Below are 27,618 nucleotides of genomic sequence, written 5' to 3'. Positions count from 1 at the left end.
TTTACCAATTTCTTTTTCTTTTTGGGGGTGAATTTGAAATTTCAAAAAGAATTTAAAAAATACTAAATTATTATCCATCCATTTTCTGTACACCCTTGTCCCTAGTGGGGTCAGGAGGTGCTGGTGCCTATCTCCAGCGAACGTTTTGGGCAAGAGGCGGGGTCACCCTGGACAGATTGCCAGTCTGTCGTAGGATTTTATATTATATAATATTATATTATAATAAAGTTATTATAATATAATAATATGATACAAATACTATTATTATTAATAATAATAATAAAAATGTTGTCATGCAAAAAATTTTTTGCCACTTTTTGGATCAGGAAGTGTCCAAAGTTTTGAATGTGTTTATCCTGTTGTATCTATTCAGTACATCTGAAAACATTAAGGGGATTAACATTTATTACGCAGAATGCACCCAATTTATTACTGAATTGTTGGCAAAATGATCTTTGGCAAAAGATCATTTGACTGGATGGATTCCGTATAGAAACAGAATTTTTCTGGTTCTATACAGAAACAGAAACAGGAGTTTTGTAAAACAGGGTTGCTGTGTTTTTTTGTGTTTTCTTTTCTTTTTTACATCTTTTATGTATTTTTCAAACATTGGAAGGCTGCATGTTTATGATAGCACATAGTGGACACTCCATGTTGTTTATTCTTGGATATAATTATTTAAACACATCAATATGAATAAAGCAGGACTTGTGTAGGTTCACGAATCTCCTCCTGATATCGTCACTGGTCTCTTTGTATTTGTCCATCATGTCACACAAGGAGGTTTCAGTGCATTTAAAAGTACATTTTCAGCTCAGGTGAGTCTCAAATGTTGTGCATAAATGTTATTGTAATTTTTAAAGGCATGGTGTATCTAAGCTTTTAAATTTGAAAAGAATAATAAACAAATCTCTAAACATGATCCATCCATTATCTCTTACCTGATATCCTGCAGGGCCTTGGGGGCCGATGCCTGCAGTCAGTGGCTCAGTAAACAAAATGGCAAAGGAGGTTTAAAAAAATTTTTTTTTTTGATGAAATAATAAAATGAATGTGTTTGATTAAAATAAACAAATCTTCAAACCTCATTGGTAAAAAAAAAAGCCGTTTCTGTCCTACCATCACAAACACGAACAAGGGAATTTTGCTTTTTTGGGATATAAACTGGATCAGCGTGCTTTAGTTGGATGAGTCTAGAGTTTGATATAAAACATGTAGCATCTGTTAATGCTAGTGGTACTGCCCTGCAAAACCTATCTGTGTATTTGTGGTGCTGCAGTGTGGAACAGAGGTAAAACACAACCAACGTATAGAGACTTCAGTCTTTGATGCAGACATTAGAGTCCCAACCTGATGACCTTTGCCACATGTGTTCACTCCTCCCTTCCTGTCTGATCACCACTAAAGATCTAAAACATTTAGGAAAAAAAATCTGTAAATTTAACTGTGATAAACAGTAAAAGTATGACAAAAAAATAAGTAAACTACCAAAATGTCTAAAACTGATAATTTTATGTGAAGTTGCTGCAAATTAATTAATTGATCAAAACAGTTATTTGTAAATTTTTAATAATAACAATAATTTAAAAAAACTTAACCTTACTGTGAAGCATTGTTTCTGTAGTAGATTAGAAGGGGATTGAGGATTTTTTTTCTAAAGTTTGCAATGGTCAAACACTATGAATTTTACTTCAAAACATCCAGGCACCTGTAAAAGCTTGAAAACATCACAATAAAATTCCAGCAACCTGCTTGATTCTCAAACATTTAACAATTTTCAATCCAACATCATTTTGGGGTTTCAATGAGGAACTTCTGGTGTCACTCGCCGTTCCATGTTATGTGTTAGACGCCTTTTTTCCTCACAAGAAACCTAAACTGAAAAAGCATGTTTCTCTTTATAAAACACGTCATGGCTCCTTCCTTCCTTCCTTTGTTCCGTCATCCCTTCTTCAATCTGCCCTCAGCCTCTCAGCTGGAATAAAAATAACAGACTGTGGAATAATAGCTTAAACTGAAGTATTACTTTAATACCTCAATAGAAATAACCTGGTTTGAACATTTTGAAAGAAGCAGCCTCCGTTGCCCGGGGCTACACTGTAATGTGTGATTGAAAGTCTATGGGCTGTCACTTCAGATTAGAGAACAGCCTCGCTGTGCCTGTGATGGAGAGGCAACAGGGGTAATAGGAGGTGGAAGGAATTACACTTCATAAAAATCACATGTGAGTGGCGATGGGGAAACAAGGAGCGATTTCTTTTCTTTTTTTTTTCACTCTGGCTTGTTTTTCTATCAACTGGTCCTGCGTTAAATTCTTACTATTTTGTGTTTTGGTTTAAGCATATTAGAGCAAATTTCCATTGCTTCTTATTTGGATTTAAAAGCCTCTTTAGTAATGGATCAAGGACGGCACTTCATGTGAATTTACGTTGGAGTGCATTTAAAAATGTTAGCACTTTAAAACATGTTCAATATCCTTTAACTGAATATATGTACCAAAAATTAATAAAATAAATTTATTTTATAGGTTGTTACTTTTAGAGTTACTAACTGAGAGAAACGGTTATAAAACACTGATATTTGTTTGGCATTGAGGCTTTTAGGTAAGAATTAATCTGGTCTGTGCATCAAACACTCAAGCAGTCATATTTCAAAATCTTGAACTTTTACAAACACATTAATGGTATAAATAAGAAATGTAACTGCATTTAGTGTTGTATGTTTCAGTCCAGGGTTTGTTTCACTTACAGATGTTAAAGTAGAGTTGATTTACCTTATCAAAAATGGCAACAAATGATTTCAGACTCCACATTGATGAACAGGAAACCACCATTAGAATTTTGTTGATTTTGCTTTGTTTTGTTTATACAATGCAGGGACAAAAGAAACTCATCTAGTTGTGGATATTTTCTTCAGTTTTTGAAAAACATTTTTCAAATATCCTCTATATTTGAAAACATAGAAACACAGTTTTGTTTCAGCTCGTATGATGGAGCATTCCTTCATGTGATTTCCAGTCACATGCATATTTTGTAAAAAAAAAATTCTAATTATCTTTCTCAGCTACACATTCCTTCGACTCTGATTATACTTTTGGAATGACCACAGTATTTTTATTTATGTTGTTAATTTTCCCTACTGTCCAATCTCTTATTTCTCATTTATTGTTTTAATGTTATTTGTGTGAATCTACATGACTCCATTTTGTCTGTTACTTTGCTGCTGGTACGCATGAATTTTCCTACTGAGGGACAATAAAGGATATTTCCATTTCCTTCTACAAATCATCCGCCATTACCTTCATAAAGCCAGTAGATGGCAGTGTTTAGTTTTGGCGAAACTTGCAAGCAGCTTGTTCTGTCCTGGCCTAAACTATCCCTTATCCAGGGGTTTCAACCTGCGGGGCTCTTCTTTGCTGCCCATTTATGGAGACAGAAGCTGTGATGAAGACACAGTGTTTCTTCTCTCAGCTGCTGACAATTGTTTTCCCCTCGGGACACTCCTGAGACTGAGGGCAAAACAAACAGTGTTGAACAAACATTCACTTCGACTTTGTCAGTCTGTTTTTGTCTCGCTTTTTTGACCTTCTTTCTTTGTGGTTCTTATTTCTCATGTCATGATCTTTTGCAAATTCCCATGAAGAAAAACAACAATGAAAATATTATTAAAAATGATGGAATTTTCGGAGGGACCAGGAAATGTTTAATTTTTATGTAACGGTCTGGGCTTTCCTGTCGGATAAAAAAGAAATTCAAAAACAACTTGTTCCACCAATGCTGGAGCAATACAAATACAGCTCAAGAAATTAGAATGCCATAAAAATAAAAAAAAAGTTTAGAATTTTTGTCATTTGTGTCACACATATATAAAACATACAAAACCATGATGGCTTATAATAAAAACCCAGAAATTAAATCTTTCAGAAAATGTAAATATTACACAAGATCAAAAGTACATAATAAAAAGTATAGAATAATTGGGGCTTTAATTGACACATTTATCTAATTCATTTTCTATTTCAACTTGATGGAGTGATACGACTATTGTCAAGCTGCAGCATTAGTAAAAACTAATTTATGTTAATAATTTGGTCTTAAAAAATTTAACTTATAACTCAACACACTGTCATTTATTTAAAACATTTAGCTAATTGTCACTTATGGATAATAAAAACCCAACATTCAGTTTCTCAGAATATCTGAATATTGTAATATCAATGAAAAAGTTATTTTTGTTTGTTTGTTTTTAATAAGAAAGATGGTCAAATGTAAAATTAGTAGTGTAATTTATGCATTTGATTCTCATGACCCCTTTTGGATGAACTTATATCAGTGTAGAGGTGAAGGGGTCAGTCTGTGGTTCTGAAGGGGTCAGTCTGTGGTTCTGAAGTCCAGTAATGGCAGTCGCTCTTGTTGGCTCCGGTGTCTCACTCTCCTTCCTTGCAGAAAACAGCGAGGCTGACCTTGGCCTTGACAAAACCAGTCAGCTTCTATGAGTCTTTTCATACGAATGATATGTTATATTTATAGCTCGTTTACACTTCCTACTGCGTGGCAGATACTGTTCATTGTTGATAAAGTGTGAGAAGAGAAGAAGAAGAAGACGGTTCTCTATCGAACTCTATTGTTTCAGACAGCGTCGCGGTTTACGAGCGGCACCTGAAGACGGCGTTGGTCACCTGACCCTAACTCAAAGTCACGTGACTGATATTCCATCCTCGCCATTTTGCAATGTGGTGGAGACAGAGAGGCCACTTTTTATAGCTAACGAATAAAAACTCCCGAGTTTTATGCGTTAAGGACAAAGAGCATCGCGCGTCATTTTGTTGGTGAGTGCGTTTCCGTTCATGCGTCTCCACGTGCTCTCCGTCACTAGTTAGCCGAAAAGAGAATACATATGCCCTTGTTGTATATTCATGTGTGGAACTATTAGCACTGTGTGTGTGTGTGTGTTTAAATAGCATACAGTAAGCTGTGAAGCTAACACTGTCTGCACTTTTGTTGGCTATTTATTGAAAGAACACAAGAAAACTGACTTGCCTGAGTCGGTTTAGCTTGTTAGCTAATATGGGTCTGTGTGAGTTTGGAGATTGTGCTCAACTTCATTTCACAGGGTAGAGGAGAAAATATTTTTAGACCCTGACATAACAGGTGCCCCTCTCACACGGGTCAAAGGACATGGTGATGGAGACTGAGCTCAACTTTATCAGGATCATAAACAATCGCTACTAAACTGACTTTAAAGCTTTTATGTGGAGTTGCTGTTTCCACTGTGGCTTCACTAAACTCTCACTCACTATCTTTTTATGAAACACTTCCCAAAACTGTCCCACGTTGTGAGCGGCTGGTATAGTAGCAGAAGTGGGAGAAAGAGGAAGAGAGAGCTGCGGTCGGAAGATGGGAAGTGAGGATTTGGAGAGATGAAAGGAATTTGATCCGCTTTAGTGGTGATCATTTCCTCAGAGTTCAGTTTGTAAACAGAAGCACATGGCTAAGTGCGGAGGCCTTATCGTGAATTGATTAAGCTGAGCCTTGCTTATCGAAGGAATCGTTTGCAAACTCACTCTTGCATTAGACAGATCGGGTGTTATCTGTACACCACGTTATATTTATAGAGAAACATCTGGAGATGCTGTTTGTTTCTCTGTTAAAGCAGTATGTAAGATGTTAAGATGCCTTTCAATTAATAGGTAAATGTGTTTAATTCGGGATGTTTTCAAGTGTTTATTTAGGTTCATTTAAAGATAACTGTTAACAGCTGACAAATTAGAAGATCACTGACACGAATGGAAAAAAAAACAACAGAGATGATTTTCGTAGCCATGTAGTTGGCAACTTATTGACATACCCAATTTCAGTTTAGCCTCCAGAGAGTCACTGTGGATAGTTACGCTGCTAAAGACAATATCTTGTTGTCACAGTCTGAAGTTGTCAGGAATCACAACTGTCCAAAGGTGAGGAGGGAGTAAGAGCATAAATCCTTCCAGTTGCAGGGCAACTAAAATAGCTAAAATAAGAAGGAATAATCAACCAAACACTCTGTGCCTTGACCAAAAATAGTATGAACAAAGTTAATATAAAGACAGAGCATGGTGACAGAGCTGCCACCATGAGTAACACAGTTCTACAGTAATAAGTTAGAATATACTGTTAAAGGTTATTTATTTAACTTATCTAACTGAATAGTGAATATTTATGTTCTTAGTTGTTTCATATTAATTGTAATACAAACATATTGTGGCCTACATGACCATAGGAAGACTGCCAACCTGGCAGTAATCCAGGAGGAGTGCAAGCAGTACAGACAAGTGCAGCTCCAAGAAGCTTATTAAGCAACAAATTTACTGGTGACCTGAAATATTAGTAATTAAAATGAACATAAATGCTAGAAATGTATCACTCTGACTGTAAGCAATGATTTAGAGTTCAATTATACATCTATTTAACTTCATTCCTGAAGTGAAATTTGAACTATGTTCTAGTTTTTTTGGATGTAGCGGTTTACTACTAAATACTTCATTTTTATCGTTTTTTTTTTTTTATTCATTTGTGGTTCATTCTTTATAGAAAATCCACTTCTTCTAATTTATCTGTAAATGTATTAATGATATATAAAATCCTTATAGTTTGGTCCAAGAAGCCTAAAGCTAAAATCTTAAATTGACCATGCTGGGCATGAGATTACTAGTTTTTATTTTTTTACCATACCACACAGTTAATAAAAAATAACACAAGTGTGAGTTGATCTTTTAAAAACCAAAACTGATGATTATGTATACATCTGCAAAAACAAATAATTATTGTAGTTTATAATTTTTCTTTGTAAAATGATAAATTTGGGACATACTAACCCTAGTGATTATTGTGCAAAAGTACAAACAAAACATACGTCAGGCATGTCAACATAAATTAATTTAAGAACAAATTCTACATCATTGTGTGAGTACCATATGCAGTAACCACAGAGACTGAACTGCTATGTTTTTCTCTGTCTTCTAGGTGATGGATGGGAATTGCAGCGTTGCTGTCATCATCTCAAAGTCCTCCCCTACGTCTGATGCTTCTTCCCCTGCTCCAGTACCTGGATCTCCCTTTGAACCCCAGCCTCACAGGGTCATAGCTCAGGGTGTCCCAGGGAGTGTCCAACCAAAGCAGGTGGATGAGTCCCTCATCAAGGTCATCGAGAAACTCAGCAAGATAGTGGAGCAGCATCCGCAGAGGCATTGCCCTTCGGGGGGGCAGAAAAGAGGGAAACATCTGGACTCCTCCGAGGTGAGGTTGAATCCTGGAAGCTCTCCTAACAAGAGGATGAAGAACAGCTGCGACGACGAGGCAAAAGCAGATGGTAGTGAAACAGACGGCAGTTCTTTTTCTCTTGCTCTGGGCGACAGTAACAACATCACTCCTGCACCGAGCGAAGTTGCTGGCGGTTCAGGCCACATCGACCTCAAACGGACAGTAACGTGCTACCAGTGCAGCCTTTGTCCCTACCTCTCCCAGACGCTGGCCCAGCTCAGAGAGCACCTGAAGCAGCACAATGAGCAGCACAGCGACCTCATCCTCATGTGCTCTGAGTGTCACTTCACGTCCAGAGACCAGGAGCAGTTGGAGGCACACGTCAAACTGCACTTCGACGACCGGGGTGGCACGATGAGAACCTCCACGGAAGAGGAAGGAGTTCTGAAACAGGGTGGGGAAGGGGAGCGGGACAGTGAGGCGAGAAAAGGTTCACCAGATAAGTCAAGTGACCCACCAAAGAAAAAGTGGTATAGTTACGAGGAGTATGGTTTGTACCGTTGCTTGATCTGCAGCTACGTGTGCAGCCAGCAGCGAATGCTCAAGACCCATGCCTGGAAGCACGCCGGCCTTGTCGACTGTTCCTACCCCATCTTCGAGGAAGAGGAAGGTGGTCCAGCAAGGCAAGAGACTCAAGCAGCTACCAATAACATCATACCCCCAGAGGATCTAGTGATCCTGTCTCCAGGTCTTCATGATCAAAATTTACAGAAGCTGCCTGCTGCCATTAAGTTGCAACTCTGCGTGCCTGTCAGTACCGAGAACCAGCAGGATCATTGCAATCCACCAGTCTTGCATTCCAGTGAAGGTTCTGAAACGGCTCCAGATGAAGTCGAGGAGAAGGGGTACACCAACAAAGATGTCAGCTCCGAGGAGCCTGTGGTGGAGGTGCAGGTGACTACGGAAGGAGATGGCGACATGGAGGTGGACGGGACCCAAGAGAGCAGCTCCATTCCTGACAGTCTGCTGTCGTCAGCCCAGAAGATCATTAACAGCAGTCCGAACAGCGCCGGACACATAAACGTGATCGTAGAGCGCCTTCCGTCAGCCGAAGACACCGTCATGGTCACAAAGCCTCTTCTCCTCAACCCAGATATTGATAGGGACCAGGGTTTGCTGGCTGTGAAAGAGGAGGAGGAGCAGAACCCTGTAGGAAGTGGTGGCTGTGTGGATAACTCCACCAACAATCCTTCAGTAGATGGTGACTGTAAGTCTCCCCTCCCTAAAGGTGACTCCTCCCTAAGGGATGAAAACATCCCCCCAACTAGCCGCAAGCGAACGCATTCCGAGTCGCTCCGCCTCCACTCTCTGGCTGCAGAGGCTCTTGTTGCTATGCCGATGAGGATGCCAGAGCTGCCCACCTCCAGTCCTAAGGTGACCCTGAAAAGCGCTTTACCCCAGTTTCAGAATCAAAGGATTTCGGATGGAACTCAGAGTAGACAGAGGGCGTCAGACGTAGAGAACACTGCAGCCCTGTTGGACCTGGAGCTTTGCCAGGCCAAACAGGAGGAATTAGGACCCCTGGGCCTTGGAGAGGGTGATGAGGAAGGTCCCACCACTAAAGCCGGAATCAGCCTTTCACTTCTTACCGTCATCGAAAGACTCAGAGAGCGCTCAGACCAGAACACCTCAGATGAAGATATCTTGAAAGAGCTTCAGGATAACGCACAGTTCCAGAATGGGGCTGTTGCCGCAGCAATCACTGGCAACAGAACCGAGAGTTACGTGTGTAACATTCCAGGCATTGATGGGTTGGTCGGCCCAGCCGATGGCGGGCTGGTGGATTACAACCCGGGCAGTGAGCGGCCGTACCGGTGCCGGCTGTGTCACTACAGCAGCGGCAACAAGGGCTACATTAAGCAGCACCTGCGTGTTCACAGACAGAGGGCGCCATACCAGTGTCCCATCTGTGAGCACAAAGCCTCAGACAGTAAGGACCTGGAAAACCACATGATCTACCACTGCAAGAGCAGAATGCACCAGTGCAAATACTGTCCGGATGCCTTCCACTACAAGGTGAGAAGAACTTCCTGCTTCTGTTTCAGAAGCTCACTGACAGCTGTTCACTGACCCTGCTCAGAAACCAGATTTAGACATGTCCAGCTGATGGGCTTGCAATAAAACTTACTTTTTTAAATAATTAAAATCAGTTACAGCAGATTTTCATACTTCCAGTGTGCCTCCTTTCTATCTTCATGTGCAGGCACTACATACATTTAATATTATCGGATGCTGTGATTTTTTTTATTTGGGTTGTCTTTCAGTGAAACAGTTGCACTGGATTTAGAAAGTCTTCACATCCCTGTTGACATGTCAAGTTTTAATGACATCAAAAATGAGACGAGATAAATATTTTCAAAACTTTTTTTCACCTGTATGTGACAGCATAAAAAACAAGAGCGAATTGACTAATAGTTAGAGCTGAGCATGCTTTCCTAGTAAGTCAGCAGTTACAGCTGGAAAAATAACATTCCCAAAGCATGATGCCACCACCATTCTTCACTGTTTTTTTTTTTTAAACAAAAATGTGTTTATTGCTACATTTAGGCTGACTCAAATGTTTTTCTTTGTAAGAAAAAGTTTCCTCCAGCCACATAACTCAGACATCTAAAGATTTTGGGTAATTTCTGCTACATGTCCTACACAGACAGACATTCCTGCATCTCCTCTAGTGTTGCTGTAGGTGACTTTGCAACCTTTTGGTTTTCTTATCTTTTTGTCAGTTTTGGAAGGATGTTCTCACTCTTGTTGCTGTTGCACCATATTTTTTCTGATAAGGACTGGCTTTACTTTGTTCAATGAAGTCTGAAGTCTGAAGTCTTAGTTCATTTGTAATCTTCTCCCAATTTGTACCCAGTAATGCGATTCCTCTGATGACCCGGAAGATCTGTGCAGACCCTTGCAGTCACACTTGTGCAATCACGTTACAGTTTCTCAGAGTTTCTTTTCCCTCTTAAAGGCTTCAGGTTATTTTTACAGTTGAGTTGTTAGACATCACATGAAAGGTGGAAATTATTCAGAAATCCCTGGTGTTGTAACAGAATATTCACTGTATCTCAGAGTTGCACATATTATTGTACTGCAAACATGTCACGTTTAGTGCTGCGTTCCTTAAAAGCACAGTAAAACATTCCCAGTTCCAGAGGCACTGATCCAAGTGGCTGATTTTGTAACTCTTATTAGTGAAGCTTTGAGCAGCAAGTGTGAGTTTTAGCAGACTTAAGTTTCTATTTAAGAATTAGATTGTTTTATGGTCATTTATACTGGGACTGAATGTAACATCACACTGAATGTGTGAGAGCAGACGCTGTACAACAGGGCTTTAAATTGAGATAACATGAAAACAAGTGTGCTTAGCATGGATAGCATTAGGAAGTGAAGTCTTTGTGTGTTTTCCTTTAAATAAATGCCACACACATTTACAAATGTAGTATGTTCCTACAGAGGTTGAAGGTATGAAAGGATAAAAACTGATTTAAAATAAATGAATAAAAATACACACCATTTTTTCTCTTGAAACTGTCACTGTTCAAAAGTAGCAGCCTGAATGGACAGCTACTTGCCTACTTAGAAAAAACAGATTTGATTTAAATAGCCTGTTGCTCGGAGGGCACTTGTTGCAGTTTTCTGGCCATTAAAAATCTAATTTCTAAATTGGAAGTGTTTCTTTCAATTTGCCAAGCAATGTGTAAAAGCCTTTCAAGATTTTGCATGCACAATAATTAACACATCACACTGCTTTATTTATTCAATGCAATATTGCAAACTTAGTTTATTGTTAACCATCTAAATTGACATTCGATTATTTTTGGCTTTATTATTTTGGCTCACAAGACAAAAGTCAGGGATGTACAATATATCAGCATCGACATCAATATCGGCTGATTTTTAATAACATGTCCAAATTGATCCAACAAGTAAAACTGGGCCAATATTAATGACTGATGCTTACTTCCATCTTTTTGCCATTTGTGTTTCAGAAGGGAAGAGAGTGGCGGCTTTCACTCTGTGTTGAAAGAGTAGGGAGATATAGAACATATATAAAATAGCAAATATATAAAATGTTGGTTATCAGCAGTAGCAATATCAGAAATCAATAACAGAAATGTTGGATGTTGTTTTCATGTGTGTGAAAGAGCCTCAGAGTTGCTCATAGAGATTTTCAAACAATATAGAGTGTATAAACCTAACCACACACTGACTTCCTTAAGGTAATTTTTTTGACTAAATAAATAAATGGTCTTATTATCATGTGGAACAAAGTGAAATTGTTAAAGCTCTTTGGATTGTTTTAAATAAAGTCCGGATAGCTGTTCAGATACTAGGATTTGGATGAATTTCCACAGTTAGAAGAAAAGCTAATTAGATTAATTCCACAGATTTGGGAACTCAGGCAATAGAAGTTATAATTGTAACTGATGCTTACTGTGACATCTGCACTTCATATTGTAGATGGGATTTAGACCTATTAAACCGATTAGTGTACCAGTAGGTAACTATTTTATTTAACTTATCTGTTGTCATGCCAAGTTTCCTAGTTTCCATGTGAGTGTTTTTTTTCTAACTAGAGTCAGTTAAGAAGTCATGAAAGAGAGCACCACAGCTGCAGCAGCGACACGCCATCACCCACAATGGGGACTGACACAATCACCCCAATGGAAGAATCTGAACGGGGAACAGATGAAGGTAAGAAAGTGAAAAGCTCAGATTTCTAACTCTATCGCTGAATCTTTGAGCATCATTCCTCAGGAGGCTAAAAGTATTGTCTGCTTTTGTCTGTTCCTTCCAGAAGGTGGGGTGCCAAAGATGTACAAATGTGATGTGTGCAACTATACCAGCTCTACATATGTAGGGGTGAGAAACCACAGGCGGATCCATAACTCTGACAAACCGTATCGGTAAGTTCTTCATAAAAAATAATGGCAGAATAGTAGAAAGTAAAGGAGAAATCTATCTACGCTGCTGTGAGGCTAATCTCTTAATGTTAAGAGCAGCTAACTAGAAGGTCAGCTGCACTAAACCTAAAACACTGGTCATATAATTAGTTCCTCTAACGCTAAAGCGTTAGATAAACACTTTATTTAACAGATGCTAATTCTAAAGTGCTAACTTCAGGTCAAATTCTATTTGCGCTTGAAAGACTATGGACATTAAACACCAATGTAATTTTGACGTTATTATTTACGTGTTCTATCATGCCCTTAGATTTTAGGGCTTTTTTTAGATTACAAACAAAAAGTACAATGGCTCAGGAGTAAATTTCTGCTAAAAAAAACTGAAATATTTCTACAAATGCACATATTTACAAAAAAAAAAAGTTATTTGATGTAAAAAAAAAGTGGCAAATATGCAAGGAAAAACAAAACAGTCTTCCACTACAAAAGGTGCAAATTTATAATATTAAACCTAGGACATTATCTGACATTGTGAGGTCAGAAACCTGTAAGTTTCTAGCCAGTTTTAGCAGAAAAGACATTGTGTTTTATTGCTGACATTTCTGTCTTTTTCTATGAAAGTCCAGTTTAAATGTCTGTTAGTTGCAATGCTCCAAGGAACCTTTAGATGGCAGTAAAAGTTTGCTAATCAGGATGAAAGCGTCCCCACTCAGAGCTTTCACTGCGTTTATCACATACACTGTTTGTGATTGGACGTGTTGTGTTGACATAAGCACATATATGTGTTTATGTCACTCTAAAAATGAAAAATCTACTCAGAAAGGTTGTGTGTGCTGTTTCTGTGAGCACACACAAGAACTCAAGCAGTTCTAGATACAAACATTTCAACGAGGAGAAGGAGAGGGCAGCAATCTTGCTACTACCTTGCTGAGGTCACATGTGCAACTTTCTGATTCAAATCAAGTCTTCTGTGTTGGACACATGAAGGTGCTGTGAGGACTGTTTCTCATGCAGAGAATCATCTTTCCCACTGTATGAAAGGGTAAATGGCCAGAGCAAGAAGCTTTTCAGCAAATCCAGGAAATAATAACAAAATAAAACAATGTCCTACCTATAGCTGGGTTTTCCTGCTTTTGGTCTGTGTTTTGTGGAAATTTACCATACTTCTTTTTTAAAAGGTGTGGTCCAAAGTTCCTCTACGTATATGGTATGTATATTTTCTCTTGAGGCTGTGTAATCTGGCAGTTTTGTGGTGTACTACCACTTGCTTGCCAGTAGTTTTAGGCAACATATTGAGAGGGAATGCAAGCACAATGTAGTACTGCAACTAGCCACCTATTAAAAAAAAAATTCTTTATATTTTCTTTCCCACAGAGGAAAGAAAACACACAATTAGCTTGCAAAGCTGCCTCACAGACATGACATTTGCAAAAAGATAAACCTATAAAGTCGGATTTTCTTTATTTCAGCAGTAAAAATTTTTTATCTCATCAATATTTAATTAGAATTTGAGAATATTTTAGGAAAAAGTTGGAATCCTCACTTTTCGTTTTTTACAAACTATTTAAAAATGTCAGCAAAAAATAAATAAAAAAATAGATGTAACTTTTTTATTTGATATCTAAGTCTATTGTGGTCTTACACAGAAAATATCGTCAAAGTCAAATCCCTGGCTGGGAACTTGGAGTTGGATCACATTTGCTTCAGTAGAATGACAGCCACGGTTCTACTCTGTTCTGCAGCTTCAATCAAACCCTCAGATGAAAGGTGCAAGTTACTCCAATTCACTCCAAAATTGTCAGACAAAATGTGTAAAGACTGCAGTACATTCTTTACACACTACATGTAAATGCACTACATGTGGTGCGAACATGTTGCTTGTGATGCATCATGTCTGCCGTCTCCCTTGCTGAGAAATCTCTGCAACTGTTGGAACAACTACTTTAATTAAGGAGTGACAATTAATTGAGCTTGAAGAGCCAATAGAGTGATCTGATTATATTTGTGCCGTAATACTGAACAATTTCCCCCTCTGGATCAGTGTAACGGACAGACTGTGGAGATATCCTCTATTATCTTGTTTTTATGCTATTAAAATTAATCACCACCAATGACATAAATGCAGGCATTTACTGTTGAGAGGTTAGGAGGGAGATGTTCCTTTTATTTCATCAAAATGTTATTTGCATTTAAGCTCTAGCTCTGGTTTTCTTCAAACTGAAGGTTGGTTTTCCTCACTGCCTGCTCTTTAGGCTGAACTTACTGTAGTTACTGTAGTGTGAAATCCAGTGGGTGCCTAGCCTTGGCATGCTAGCTGTTAGCCTCTCCAGTGCTAACATAATTTTTCTTCTCATTTGTCAGAATCTGTCTGACAATGGCCTATAATAACTCTGATCTGAACATAGGAGTGGTATATTTGTTTTGGCCCTAATACTGCTACAATATAATATCATTATAATTTAATATATCACAATATAATTGCTATAATATTTTAGTGGGAAAATATTACTGACAAAAATATTTGGGTGGCATGAAAACCTTTGAAAAGTTCTGTTTTATTAAACATCCAATCAAGTTTTCATCAATCTGGTGCTGTTTACAAGAATCTACTCTCTGGACATTCACACCAGCCCTGCTTAGTCCACTTTAATTACACTCTAGTTTGTTTCTCTAGAAAGTCCAGTTGGTTTGAGGAAGTGTGAATGTGTATTCAAACTCTGCGTTGGAGCAAAAAAAAACCCAAAAAAACTCTGGTCCACCAAAAAACTAGGTCTCAGCTCAGTTTAAGTGAACTTAGACGATAGACTGCTCCAAAAACAGGAAGTGGACTGTAGCATTCTGGGTAAATACAATCAAACATGCCAATTTAGCACCAGCATAAGAACTGACTCGTCGTTTGCCAAAGACAAAAAAGAAACCATCCAACTGCTAAAATCTCACGCCGCTCCAGTTTTGTTTACATTTCGTAAAGAAGAGAGTTGTGTTCAGTGTCGTCTTCAGAGGTCGGCATGCTGTTTCTTCATTTACACAAAGCAGTGTGAAAGTCAACCTCACGAGCTAAAAATGTTACAAATGTTGCAACTTTAATCCCCAATTGATCTGTGTTTACTGGAATATTTTCAATTTTGATTTTGATATGATTTGTTGAAAACAAAACTGTAAATAGCCCTTTTAGTTTTTGCTCCAATCAAAAGCAGATGCTAACATCACCATAGTTTGCAGCTTACGGTCATGAGCTCATTCTCAGTGCCTGTTAATCGTTCCCATGTTGAGTCCAGAAAGGCTGCAGCACATTTTCACAGTGTTGGATGACTTCTTCATAATTTTTGAACAGAGCGTTTATCAGCCACTTCCACTGCAAATCTTTCAGAATATTTTTTTTTTGTCTTATCGTTGACATGTTCATGTTCTCTATGTAAGAGTGTTGGAGGATCTTAGCAGGTAAACGAAGAGTGTGATATTTATTATTTATCTATAGCTGTGTAGAGGTCAAAAGGGTTCAGCTGTGTATAATGAAGTCCAGTAGTCATTTTGAAATAGAACAAAACTTTTGCAGTTGCTACCTTTCTGTACTCCACACTTCTATGAACAGTGGATCCACCACATACATTTTTAATCAAACTGCAATGCCCTCCCTCTTCTAATCTTGAAAGCTGCTTGAATTTCATTTAATGCATTGTTCTAATAACACAAACTGTTTCCTTAGATCCTTTATTTTTCCTAAATACTCAATTTAAAACAACAACAACAAAAAAAAAATGTCAGTTGGGGTTTCTCCATTATCCTTATCACTGTTAGTTGCAGAGCAGCTAAAAAAAAAAAAAACCCAAAATGCAATTCAGGAACTACCTGAAGCAGTTATGGAAAAGAAGAGGGAGATAAATTGTGATGCATGTGTTTTCTAATCAGGTTAGTAAGAGTTTGCTTGTGTTGACTCAGAAAGTTCTTGCTTAGTTTTAATGGCATCCACATGGCCACGGGCGCTGCTCCCATCTCCAGACCTTGAGCAGAAGGGTATTTGCCCCTGAGCAACAGCCAAAGTCAGCCTCATCTTCCAAGCAGAACGTCCAGAGAGCAGAGCAGCAGAACATGTCACGATTTATTCCTAAAGTAGCAATTTCCTCTCTGTTTTTTGCTGTAAATCCTTCTCATCTCCCTTCAGGCTACAAGTGTAAAGAAGCAGCACAATGACCTCGGTACGCAACTCGTTAAACTGACAGCTCATCTTCTTGTTTCTTCTTCCTTTTTCTTTCCTTTCTTCCGTCTTCTAGCTGCTGTAGCTGTGATTTTGCTACCACCAACATGAACAGCCTGAAGAGCCACATGAGGAGGCATCCTCAGGAGCACCAGGCTGTGCAGCTGCTGGAGCAGTACAGGTGAGATGCAGAGGTGGAAACTACATCTGGTTTCAAAATTAGCTGAATTTTATGAGTCTATGAATTCAGGGGCACCGTACACGGAGAAAAAGTTATAACAATTCTATGGGCCCCTGACCAAAAGGGGTCCTCCACAATTTATAATATTTTTTGTTCATAGAAATTTAAAAAAAAGAAAAAAAATTGGAGCCCTGTCAATTACAATAATAATCATGTTGTATTTTCAAAGATTGTTTTTAGCAGTAAAAATCAAATGTTACCCCTCCCAGAGCAAAAAACACACATCCATATTTGCATAATCCTCCTGGATTTGCATGAAATTGTTCATTCCTGCTTGGAGCATATGTTGATATAATAAATAATATGTCTGGCAGAATATTCAATGTTCTGTCACCTTCCTAAATTAAAGGAACCCTCCAGTCCCCCCCTCCAAAAAAAAAACATTTTTTCCAAAAGGATTTTTTTTTTCTCTAAATCATCTTTTGGCAATAAAGGTAAGGTAATTTTATTCGTAGAGCAGATTTACAGCAGCAAGGCAGTTCAAAATGCTATACATGAAGTAGAAGAAAATTCAAAAAAACAACAAACCAAAGAAAAAAGCTAAAGAAAAAAGTATAAAACTACAAAAATGGGACTCATTTGAATGGTTAAAATCACTAAAAGTCTTTGTATTTGGAAGGTGAAGACTGAATATTCACTGAACTGCAATCCACAACATTCTGGGGAACATAGGCAAAGGAAAGACTTTAGCAACTTAACCTTGACATCAATTAAATCACTCCCTCTTTGGTGACTGAGCAACAACCTGTTCTTGTGCAACAGTAGTTTCAGGTTTTGTCACTGTGTTTCCTTGTTCTTAAGGAGGTTTTAATTCTCCGTGGAGCGACAACTTTGGATAAAACAGGAATGATCACGACACAAGTTTGTCAGTATTTCAGATATTCAAAACAAAAACAAATCAACAATTTTCAATATCAACTGATATAAAACACTGACATCATGTGTTTTTATATCATAATGCCATATCATTCAGCTCTAGCCTCATATAATAATAAAGTTTTGCTGTTTTTTTCTCTTTTGCCTGAAGTGGTTTAGAGAGCCTTTTATTGACAGCAGGACTCCAGAGACAGTTTCAAAAATGAAGCAGCAGATCAATGAAGCTTTTGATGAGATTAAAGCTCAGAGGTCAACTGATTTATAAATAGTCTTAAATTAGGTAAACATTTTAGAAGGAAAAACATAAATTGCAGCGAAAGACTTGAACGTTTCCTGATCTTCAAAGGTAACACAAAAACAACAATGTTTCCTGAAACTGAGCAGTCGATGTGTGGTCACATGATTACATAAAACATTGAAAAGACAATTAGTGCAACTTTGCCTTCCACCTCCTAATATTTAAAATGACTGCTCCTTAATTTGTTAAATCATTGTTGTTATTGGTTAAAATGTAAATGCACTGTTTGTGCTGCGTTTTAATGTCCAGGTGTGGGCTGTGCCTTCATTATTTCTTCATCAGATAAGCAAGAAAAGTAGTTAAATGGGAAACTGCTGCTGCCGAGCCAACAAGCACTCAGAGCTCTTAATTCAAGTAAAACAGGCCACAAATAAAGCAAATTAGGTTAGAGAGTGAAGAAGAATATTAGGGAAGGACAGTTCATTTAGGAGACGCTCGATATTCTGTCTTTAGTTCCTCTGAAGACATTATTGGGTGACCGATTGACAATGAAGAAAAACTCCAAAAGCTTCAAATTAATTTTTAAATTGAGTCAAGTCCAGACTTCACTTTTAAAAAGCTAAACTTTTTATGCTTAATCAAGTTCAGCAGGGTGTCTACTTACCCTTAAATTCATGTATGCCTTAAATGAATGCCTTAAAATGTTTTTAATTAAATTTTTTTTTTATGTAAAATGAGAAATTTCTGCTTTTGCGATGCTTGACTGTAATCCCCTGTATTTATATAATTTTTGTTGGAGAATCAGAAGGTGCAAAACTCTTGGTTATATAAGTAAACCAATAATACTTAGAGACGAGTCCTTTACTGCCAGCCACGACAGGTTGGGAGATTTATTATCACTTCTACCACAGATGCATCAATACAAAATCATTGTTCCAAAAAGTCTTTCCCCAAAATCTCCACGTTCCTTATCATCAATCCCTTTTTATACTTCCAGTTATCCCATTGGTCAGCATTGGGAAGTCTTGACCGTGCACTTACTGCTTGGTTTTACGTCAGCGTACTTGCAGCTCTTACACTGGGTGTGTATTGGACCTTTTTTTTAAGACCCTTTTTTTTTAAGACCCAGACCCTCTGGACGAATCAAAGGGAAGAACAAGAGGCTGGTTTTTACCAGACAAGCTTCACTTTGCTCAGTGCCTGACTTGTAAAGTTTTGGCAGTGATTTTCTTACGGTAAATGTCTGTTTTACCCACACTTACATGTACATCACAAAATCTCACAAGGAAATAAAGTCTCCAGGTTGTCTCATTAGTGACGATTAGTGACTATAAACCGGAATCAACTTAAGGCAACATGTGAACATGTTCTACTAATAGAAAGTGCTGGTGCCAACTGGAATCAGTTGAATGTGTGGTTTGGTTCTGCTGCTGTAGCAGCTGTGGCTGCGGCCCAGGTTGTTAGGTTCTCCATTTGGACGTTGTTAACACAACGTCTCTCCAACAGCTCCGGGGAATTTCTCTAAACTGACTCTGTGTAATTACTCAGTGGATGAACAGCTTTCTGTGGTCAAACAGCAGTTCACTGTGACATCATGTTCCCTTGTTTGACACATTTGGGTAATACTGGGATGATTGATGATATATTAAGCTTCAATTTGCACCAAATTTCACATTATGATCTCTCAGTGAACTCTGTTGGCATCATCAGCCAACCTGGAAAGAATCACAGAATTGAGATGAAGAAGTGACAAACTTTTCCTGGCTGCTGATGATTCCTTGTTTTCTGCTAATGTCGATTTTGGGTGGTTCAAGTTTGCACCATAATGATTTTACACCTTAACCTGTATTAATTCAATAAAAATAACTAACCATAAAATAAAGATATGGTGCAGGTTTTCTATTAGAAGTAGCAACTTTAAATTCAATTTTAAAAAAAATGAATTAATGTTGAGATGAATTGATCACCAAGGTTATCCCAAATCTCAAAACTGCTAGGTAGTTTTGGAATTTTAATTAGAGCTCAGTTTTATTTTGTCATCACTTTTTCTTTGTCTGATTCAGTTCATTTTGATTAAAGTATGTTAAATAGCTTGTATTAGTTATTCATGTTTAAATATTGTTTAGTTTGGCTTTTATTAATTATTGTCCTAGTTTGTTTATCCATAGGTAGAACTCAAAAAGGTCCATCTCTTGTATTATGATTATCTTTACGTCGGTTGAGTAATGAATACTCAACAGAAGACACCATTTTCAAAATATGATTATTCTTGAGCAACAGCTAACTGGAGTTTTTCCCCAACTTTTGTTCTCGACATTTTGCAGACTAGCATAAGTGCCACCAGGGGGAGTGTGGTGTACTGTAATTTTCAGTTTGAAAGACTAATGGATAGATTCAAAACACAATACAAAGGACATTAAATCTATCATCTTAGTAGGTTTTAGTTAGTTTTATAAATGCATGACATAGTTCCAGTTTGTTTTAGTTTTTAATTATTACCAATATTATTTCAGTAAACAAAAATGTTTTCTCAGTTTCAGTTTGTATTATTTAGTTTTGTTCTAATTATAATAACCTTCTTAATTACATAATTCACAACAATAAGCATTGTTTTTAGATAATTTTAGTTTTCAGTTTGTTTGTTTTTTTTCTCAAAAAAAGTGCATAACAGAGCAGACTGTTGATGAACTTACTGCCTGAAAGAGTGAGAGTTTTAGTTTTGATGCACAAAATTAACAAACACTTCAGAAGGTGGTGGCTGAAGTTTGTAAGAGATTGGAAACTTGCAAATGGACAATGACCCTAACCTTAAACCTGAAGGGTCCTAAAGACAGCAAAGTTCTGATTTCTGTCCTTAGAGCCTTGTTTTGCAGAGATGATGGTGGTGTGAGAGCAGAGCGACCTACAAACCTGTGTGCAGGAATGGATCAAACTTCCTGCAGACCGTATTGAGAAGCTTCTGAAAGAAGAACCAAAACATTTGATCCATGTTTTTGAGTACAGAAGGAAATTCTACCAGATAATAACAATTTATATGTGTCAGTATCAACTTATGACTTTTTGTTGACGGCACCGTCAGGGTATTTAGAAGAATAATTTGTGTACAAACTCATCCTAAAGAGATTTGTTTATTGAGATAATTACCAACACATTTTTCATTGTATTTCACTGGCATTGACAGCTAATTTTCTTTGCTGTATTTTCAATTGTTCAAAAATTAGTAGAAATTAAAATAAACACAAATAATAAAATGAAATCAAAATTTTTATTCCAATATTTGTGTGTCACCATCAAATTTTGCAGAGTGAGTTTGCTTTGTCAGCTGGTTGAGGGAGGTTGACTTTCTTCGCTCTTAACATTTGGAGCTTTGAACCTTTAAATAGTGCTTAACAGAATTACCTATAATTCTATCAAATTTGACAAATGACTCCAGCAGTTTGCTGTAAATCCCCTGTGAGCTCTTTGTCTCCAGAGCTCGCCGTCTTCATTCCGTTTGAGTCGGGATGATTCCTCCTGATAGAAAGGAGGAGGAGGATTAGCAGAACCTCAGCTCGCGTATTAAATCATCTACCACTGGATCCGCTTTTGCTCTGTCGTTCATCTTCTCCTCCGTCACACTTCCTCTCCTTGCCAGGTGCTCCCTGTGCGGCTACGTGTGCAGCCATCCGCCGTCGCTCAAATCCCACATGTGGAAGCACGCCGGGGACCAGAACTACAACTATGAGCAGGTCAATAAGGCCATCAACGAGGCCATCTCCCAGAGCAGCCGGTAAGCACTGTTCACTGTTCAGAGTTTACCAGCAATGCTCTTCTATCATAACCTTGCTAGCTAGTTTTTTTGCACTTATTATGGATCAGTGTAAATTTATTGGCATTTGAAAATTCACATAAAAGTCTTTTATGTGAATTGATTCATAAAGGCCTTAGTAAAAAGTCTTAAAACGCTGAGTTAATATCAGTTGTGTTGTTGGACTGTGGGAGGAAGTCGGAGCACCCTGAGAGAATCCTCACTTCCTGTGGCAGGAAGAGCATTTAAACTCCATGCAGATAAAAATCAACAATGGGATTCCAACCCCAGACCTTCTTCGACTCCATGTTGTCCGATTTTCAACGTTTTCCACAAATAAAGATCTGAAATGTGTAGCATACAGTATTATTGATCCCTTTTTAAATCAATAACTGCATCATGCTGTGTGGATGCAGCTGAAATGGCCTTATTCATACTTGTGTGTCACACAAATGATGACACTAGATGTCATCTATAGCTGTCCACTAGGGGTCTCTGTGGACGTTCTGAGCATCATTTTGTTTAATGAGTGCTTTGGCAGGAATAATTATAGGCACCAAACACAGTGTTAATAGCAAATCTAAATAATAAACTCATAAACAGAAGAAGAAAGTTGTTCCCAGTGTGGATCATTTCTTTTATTTGGCAATTGTGGATAATTTTAAAATGGATCTATGGACCAAGGCGACTGTTGCTTTTTTGGACATTGACCTCCATGTTTATATGTACCTGTGGATTGCTTTGGGGTCATAGAACCTTTATCTAATTGGCATGAACAACTCGGCCTGTTGCAATAAGTAATCACTCAATTAATTGGATGATAAATTAAAATGAGCTCAATAATTTCTGTTCTCGTGATTGATATTTTTTGAACTCCAAATTAGTTTTGAGACTTAATAATACATGTTATTTATTGCTTTTGGCTGTTTTGTTTTCTTATTTTGAATATTTAAAGTATCTTCCAGTGATAAGTTTTCTGTACATAAGTAAAGTGTGTTGATCATTGAGGGAGCAAACTTGGATTTTTATGTCAACTTGAATAAGGTCTAAAAAACGAAAATATCATTTATAACAATAATTATTGGGTTAATTTATCATCAAGGAAACAGGCCAAAAAAATCCCCTAAAAATCACATTTCAGCAAAAAATCAGAAATGAGCATCCAGATCTGCTGTATGACTGCAGAATGAGTTGTTGGTGGACCACTCAGCACAGGTCAAAAATATCCATGATGATTATTTGAATGTTTGGATATGTGAGCTTATGGAAAAGTTAGATTTTTGTGAAACCCTGCCACATGCTGTGGATTCCTCCCTGAAGCTGACTTGTGTTCCCTTCAGAGAGTCTCAGAGTCCCTGGTGGCCCGGAGTCTGGGGCCGAGTGTCCAGTGGTGGCCCTGCCTTTATAGGAGACGGCCAGTACCCAGGTGGACCCTCACCCAACACACACATCAGTAACAAAAGCCTTTCTGCCTTCCGACAGCCCTGCTGGACCCCCCAGCCCCCCGCCAGACTCCACCCAGTGCCCCGCCCAGGGGAAGAACCCGGCCGCATCCCAGGGCCCTCCACACACAGGACCTGCCATGTCGGGGCCCCCCATGGAGTACTGCGTTCTGCTGTTCTGCTGCTGCATCTGCGGCTTCGAGTCCACCAGCAAACAGCGTCTGATGGAGCACATGAAGGAGCATGAGGGCGACATCATCAGCATCATCCTTAACAAGGAGCAGCAGCAGGAGGCAGAGGCCCAGGCCGGCCTGCAGACAGCAGAATGACACACATCCGGAGGTGATGAGAGGTCAGAGGTCACTGCAATGGCTGCTGTGTCACACAGGCACCTATTACAGGCTTCAGAAGAGAAATGTGATTTTAATTCGTTAATATTCATGTCAAAGCATTTCACCATTCAAAGCTTTGGCCCAAGTTCGAACAGTAATAAGCTCAACCTTTATTAAATCACAAAACATTGACTTATTTTCTTCCCTAATTTGATCACTTTTTTATGATGGCAGCTCTTTCATTGCTACTGTAGTATTTACCATGTTTAGCATGACATGTCTGAGGTTCTCATCCTGTAAAGAGTTAGCAGCATACCTTCATCAGAGCCTAAAGACTCGCATCGCTGCTCAAACAGAAGGAGTATTTATCCGTTTGTTTTTCCGTTAGCTGCCAGTTTCTTTAAGTTTGCTGTATGGTTTGTAAAGTAGAGAAGGAAGTAGAAGTAATGTACATTGACTGAGGGGTTGTTGTAAATGCCTGTAGACAAAAGGAATGACAAAAAGGGAAGTCTGTTGTTAGTAGAGCCATTATTTGAATCTGCCAGTGCCAAGGTTAGGATGTAGGAAAATGTTTCCTTAAAGGAGATACGGTTATCTCATGTTTGTGGTGCTATGTTCATTTGAAAGCAAAAATTTGTATGTATTTTTATATCTCCTGCTGTTTATGTTGTTGGTGTGAGTGTGTGTGTTTAGTGAAGCTTTTATTATATTTTAACATTCTCAAAAAGTACAAATCATCTTCTGATCAGAACATTTGTAAACACAGCGGACCCCCGCCACTCATGGTTCAGCATTTACAAATTATCCTGTGGACATGATTTCATGTTATTTGCAAAAAATCCACCCATTTATTAATAGTTTTTGTAAATATTCTCCAAGAAAATTCCACTTGGGAAGTGAAGCTACTTAAAAGCAATGCTACCTGACACACCATTAGCTGGCGTTAGCAAACCAGTCAATCCAGAAGCGGCATTCGTTTTCAAGAGAGATGAGGAAGACTGTAGATGTTGGCTACGGCGATAGCGCTAAGATGCTTTCCACTGTGTGTTTTAATGCATATTAAGATATATCTAGTATTTCAGCTATTAATATAGGCAGTTGTAAGCCTTTTTAGATGGGGTGGCAGGTTTCACAGATCACTGAGGGCTCACTGTAATTGCCTATGCAGTTGAACATTTTGTTTCATGTCATGGTTGAGACAATACAGTGAAACGTTTTTGAATGAAAGCAGTTGTATTATCCACCTTATTTCTGTAACCATGATGCTGTGCATGAACTGCGTGTTCAGGAGTCATCCTGTTTCACTTCGGGTGCCTGTTTAACACAAACCTCCTGAAGCTCAGTTTGGTCTGGTAAAAGTGTCCAAAACAAATCCAGGTCAGGAGATCATGAAATCAGGAGTACTACTCCTGAATATCGCAGTACTACTCCTGAATATCGCAGTGACAATGTAGAAGATGAGCACAATTTCTTCTAAACCTTTTCCTACTATACCTTGTCACCTCAACCATACTGATCTTGAAGTTTTGAATCTATCCATTTGGCCAAATGTATCATCAATATGTGGATCCTGGCACTTAAAATATTGCATTCCACTAAGTATTCCATCCAAGCAGTACAGCTCATATGATTATCTTCCCAAAACGAAACTCTTAGTGCTGCTGCTGCTGTCTTGCAGGAAGCCGTAGACACTGAATCCTACAGCAGCATCACCAGGAATAAGGTGGATAAGTAGTTTGGACTAAAACAGATTGGTTATTCCAGGTTGGCTCACAACAAAGCTACACTAAAAATGATTGCATGAACATTTGATAAATATATTGCTTCGAAGAGTGTATGTAGAGATTAGCTGAAAGCGGTCGTACATTTACTCAAATCTGTTAGTTGCACTTAGTATTAGGAATGTCAGCATAAATACTCATGAAACATTTTTACATAAACATAAAAAAATAACCCAGATCATATATTTTTGTATGAACTTGTTCTCCTTGCTCAGCTGCTAGTTAGCATGAAGTGACAGCTCTGCATGTTCATAGATTTTTGCTCATGTTTTAGTTCAATCCAACCAGGTTGTTTTTGTTTTATTTAGTAGTCTTCCATAAAGTGGGATTTCAACCTCTGGTAAAAACTTGTAAAATATAGAAATTTGAACATCTAAGAAACCTCAAAGACTGAATTCACAGAAAATTTGGAAATAAATGCCTTGAACTCCCAGTTAGCCAGTTTCAAGTTGCCAAAGAAAACCTTCCATCACCTTTAAACAGGCAAAATTATCAAATTCTGCACGCAAGTCTACTAGTGGGTTTGAGTTTCGCTTTTGTTTTGTAGATGAAGGTTATCTGAACTGTAATGTTACACCAGTCAATTCAAATTATTCAAAGCTGTTCTAGATTATCTTTCAACATACCAGAACAATAATTACCTTTGTTGGATAAATGGCCACAAGTTTAAACATTTGATCATTTCTTCTGAAGGCAGATTTTTCTTATGCTGCTTCCTGAAAGGCTAAATTTCTGTTAACTTTGCACAGTTAGTAACCAAACTGTGATGTGTTGCACATAATTTATAATCCACCTGTTTTGAAACGTTTCCCCTCTTTTGAAACGAGGTGAAGATGGCTTTATGGAAACTTTAACTGTAGTTAAAAAGACGAACAGGGACTCCTGGAATACGAGACAAACTCTGCATCTCGATAATTTTAAAGTAACGCGTGTTTTGAACAACATGCAAGAATCAGCAGGTAAAATAGACACGCAAGTCTAGTTCCATTTACAGATAACATGGTCAACAAACTAGATAACATGAGTAGAAAATAACTTAAAACAGTGTTCAAATCTGTAATTATTTTTACATTTTGTCTGACTGATAGAAGATAAAAGCAAGTCCAGGTTTCATAACCTCTGTGAGAGGAACTCACAACAATCAGTGCAGTTTTTTTGCATGCATGACTCCTGATTGGACAAACTGGTTTTCTACAGCCACTCTTCACTATACCCAACCATACCAAAACCTGTGAGTCTGAATTATTCCACCATAGTGTATACAAATATTCACTCCAGTCTTTTTTATTATTATGATTTAAAAATTCTAGCATGGAATGTTAAAAGTAGCCACTACTAGTGGGTTTGAGGATGTAACCTGAGAGCTGAAGAAAACCAGTCGAATGCGTTACCTCTAAACTATTCTGTATCGTTCCAACAAAACTTTCTCCATTTTACTGAATAGCACCAGAGAACTTTAGCACTTGTTATATCTGTTGCTTTTTGTCTTGTTCTCAGTTAAATCCAATTTATTTTTAGACTTTTACCAGACGGGAAGCTCTCGGGCATGAAGACCTCAACTTTCTATTCATGTTTCAAACACCTTGCCTCAAAATTAAAATATTTCAGGAGGAACAAAATATTGGACTCCTTTCTGCGATGATACTTTATCTGCGAAGAACTGACATGACCTTTAAGCAAACTTTTTGAGACCTGTGTGTAGAATTTCTAATTATTATGAAAGATATATTTATATATAATATGTGGTATATTTTATGCGTGATGGAGCACATGGAAATTCTCTCCTTTTTTCTTGCTGTTAAACGCTTCAACAACATGGCCTTTATTGTGTGCCATATTTCTGTTAAAAAGCAATGATCTCCTGTCTGTTTTTTTTTTTTTTGTGTGCCTTTTAATATATTTGTGACGAAAAGCATTTGTAGAATATTAAATGTCCCTGAATGTCTGAAACCCCTATGTTTTAACATTATTCAGGTCAAATAATCCAAACCCACCAAGTACATAAGGCACCCCTGATGTATCACTAGCCAGAGCTACTTTAACTTTAACAACCTCAAAAACTGACATTTCTATAAAATATGAAATATTTTTACAAGTTCATTATGTTATAAAAGGTTTTCAGATCTTTTTTTTTTTTTTGCTAACTTTTGAACTGTTTAGAAAAAATCTTGGTTTGAAGTTCAGCATAGCAAGACGAGTTATGTCTATTTGAACCAAAGGACACAACGTCTACTCTGTATTTTTATGCTCATATCAAATTTTGTAACAGATTCAACATAAAGATGTATCGGACTGTAATGTGACACTTTCTTTGTATTTATTTTTAAACATCCTACAAAGTATTTCATCACTTTGTCATTGTATCTTTTGCTAATAAAGAGAATGTGAAATGATTTTGGTCAAAATGTTTCAGTGAAAAGAGGCTGAGGAATCTGAATGCCAGAATACCCTAAACAGGTAAACACAGTCACATGACCAACAAGCAGATGTTGACCACTGGAGCAAACCAAGAAGAAGATGACAGGAAACGATTTGT

The 27,618-nt window shown here is 37.9% G+C and overlaps 1 protein-coding gene across 1 annotated transcript; it reads left to right on the top strand.

Annotated features, from left to right (window-relative positions):
• Positions 1 to 4,740: 4,740 nt before the first annotated feature.
• Positions 4,741 to 24,717, top strand: znf507 (zinc finger protein 507). The gene is made up of 7 exons (XM_055060079.1): positions 4,741 to 4,828; positions 6,999 to 9,311; positions 11,864 to 11,981; positions 12,085 to 12,193; positions 16,462 to 16,566; positions 21,375 to 21,509; positions 23,010 to 24,717. The coding sequence occupies exons 2-7, from the start codon at positions 7,002 to 7,004 to the stop codon at positions 23,296 to 23,298; spliced, it is 3,066 nt and encodes a 1,021-aa protein (XP_054916054.1). The 5' UTR covers positions 4,741 to 4,828; positions 6,999 to 7,001; the 3' UTR covers positions 23,299 to 24,717.
• The last annotated feature ends 2,901 nt before the right edge of the window (positions 24,718 to 27,618 follow it).

Source organism: Poeciliopsis prolifica, unplaced genomic scaffold, assembly GCF_027474105.1.
Source record: "Poeciliopsis prolifica strain line A6 unplaced genomic scaffold, Auburn_PproV2 SCAFFOLD057, whole genome shotgun sequence".
In the NCBI taxonomy this organism is placed as follows: domain Eukaryota; kingdom Metazoa; phylum Chordata; class Actinopteri; order Cyprinodontiformes; family Poeciliidae; genus Poeciliopsis; species Poeciliopsis prolifica.
Note: the sequence above shows the minus strand (reverse complement) of the source record. Positions and strands in the feature narration are given on the sequence as shown.

Coding starts and splice junctions, on each gene's coding strand:
- znf507 (XM_055060079.1), top strand. CDS start 7,002: ATGGATGGGAATTGCAGCGTTGCTGTCATCATCTCAAAGTCCTCCCCT. Junction 12,194..16,461: donor AACTCTGACAAACCGTATCG/GTAAGTTCTTCA, acceptor TCCGTCTTCTAG/CTGCTGTAGCTGTGATTTTG. Junction 21,510..23,009: donor GCCATCTCCCAGAGCAGCCG/GTAAGCACTGTT, acceptor GCCTTCCGACAG/CCCTGCTGGACCCCCCAGCC.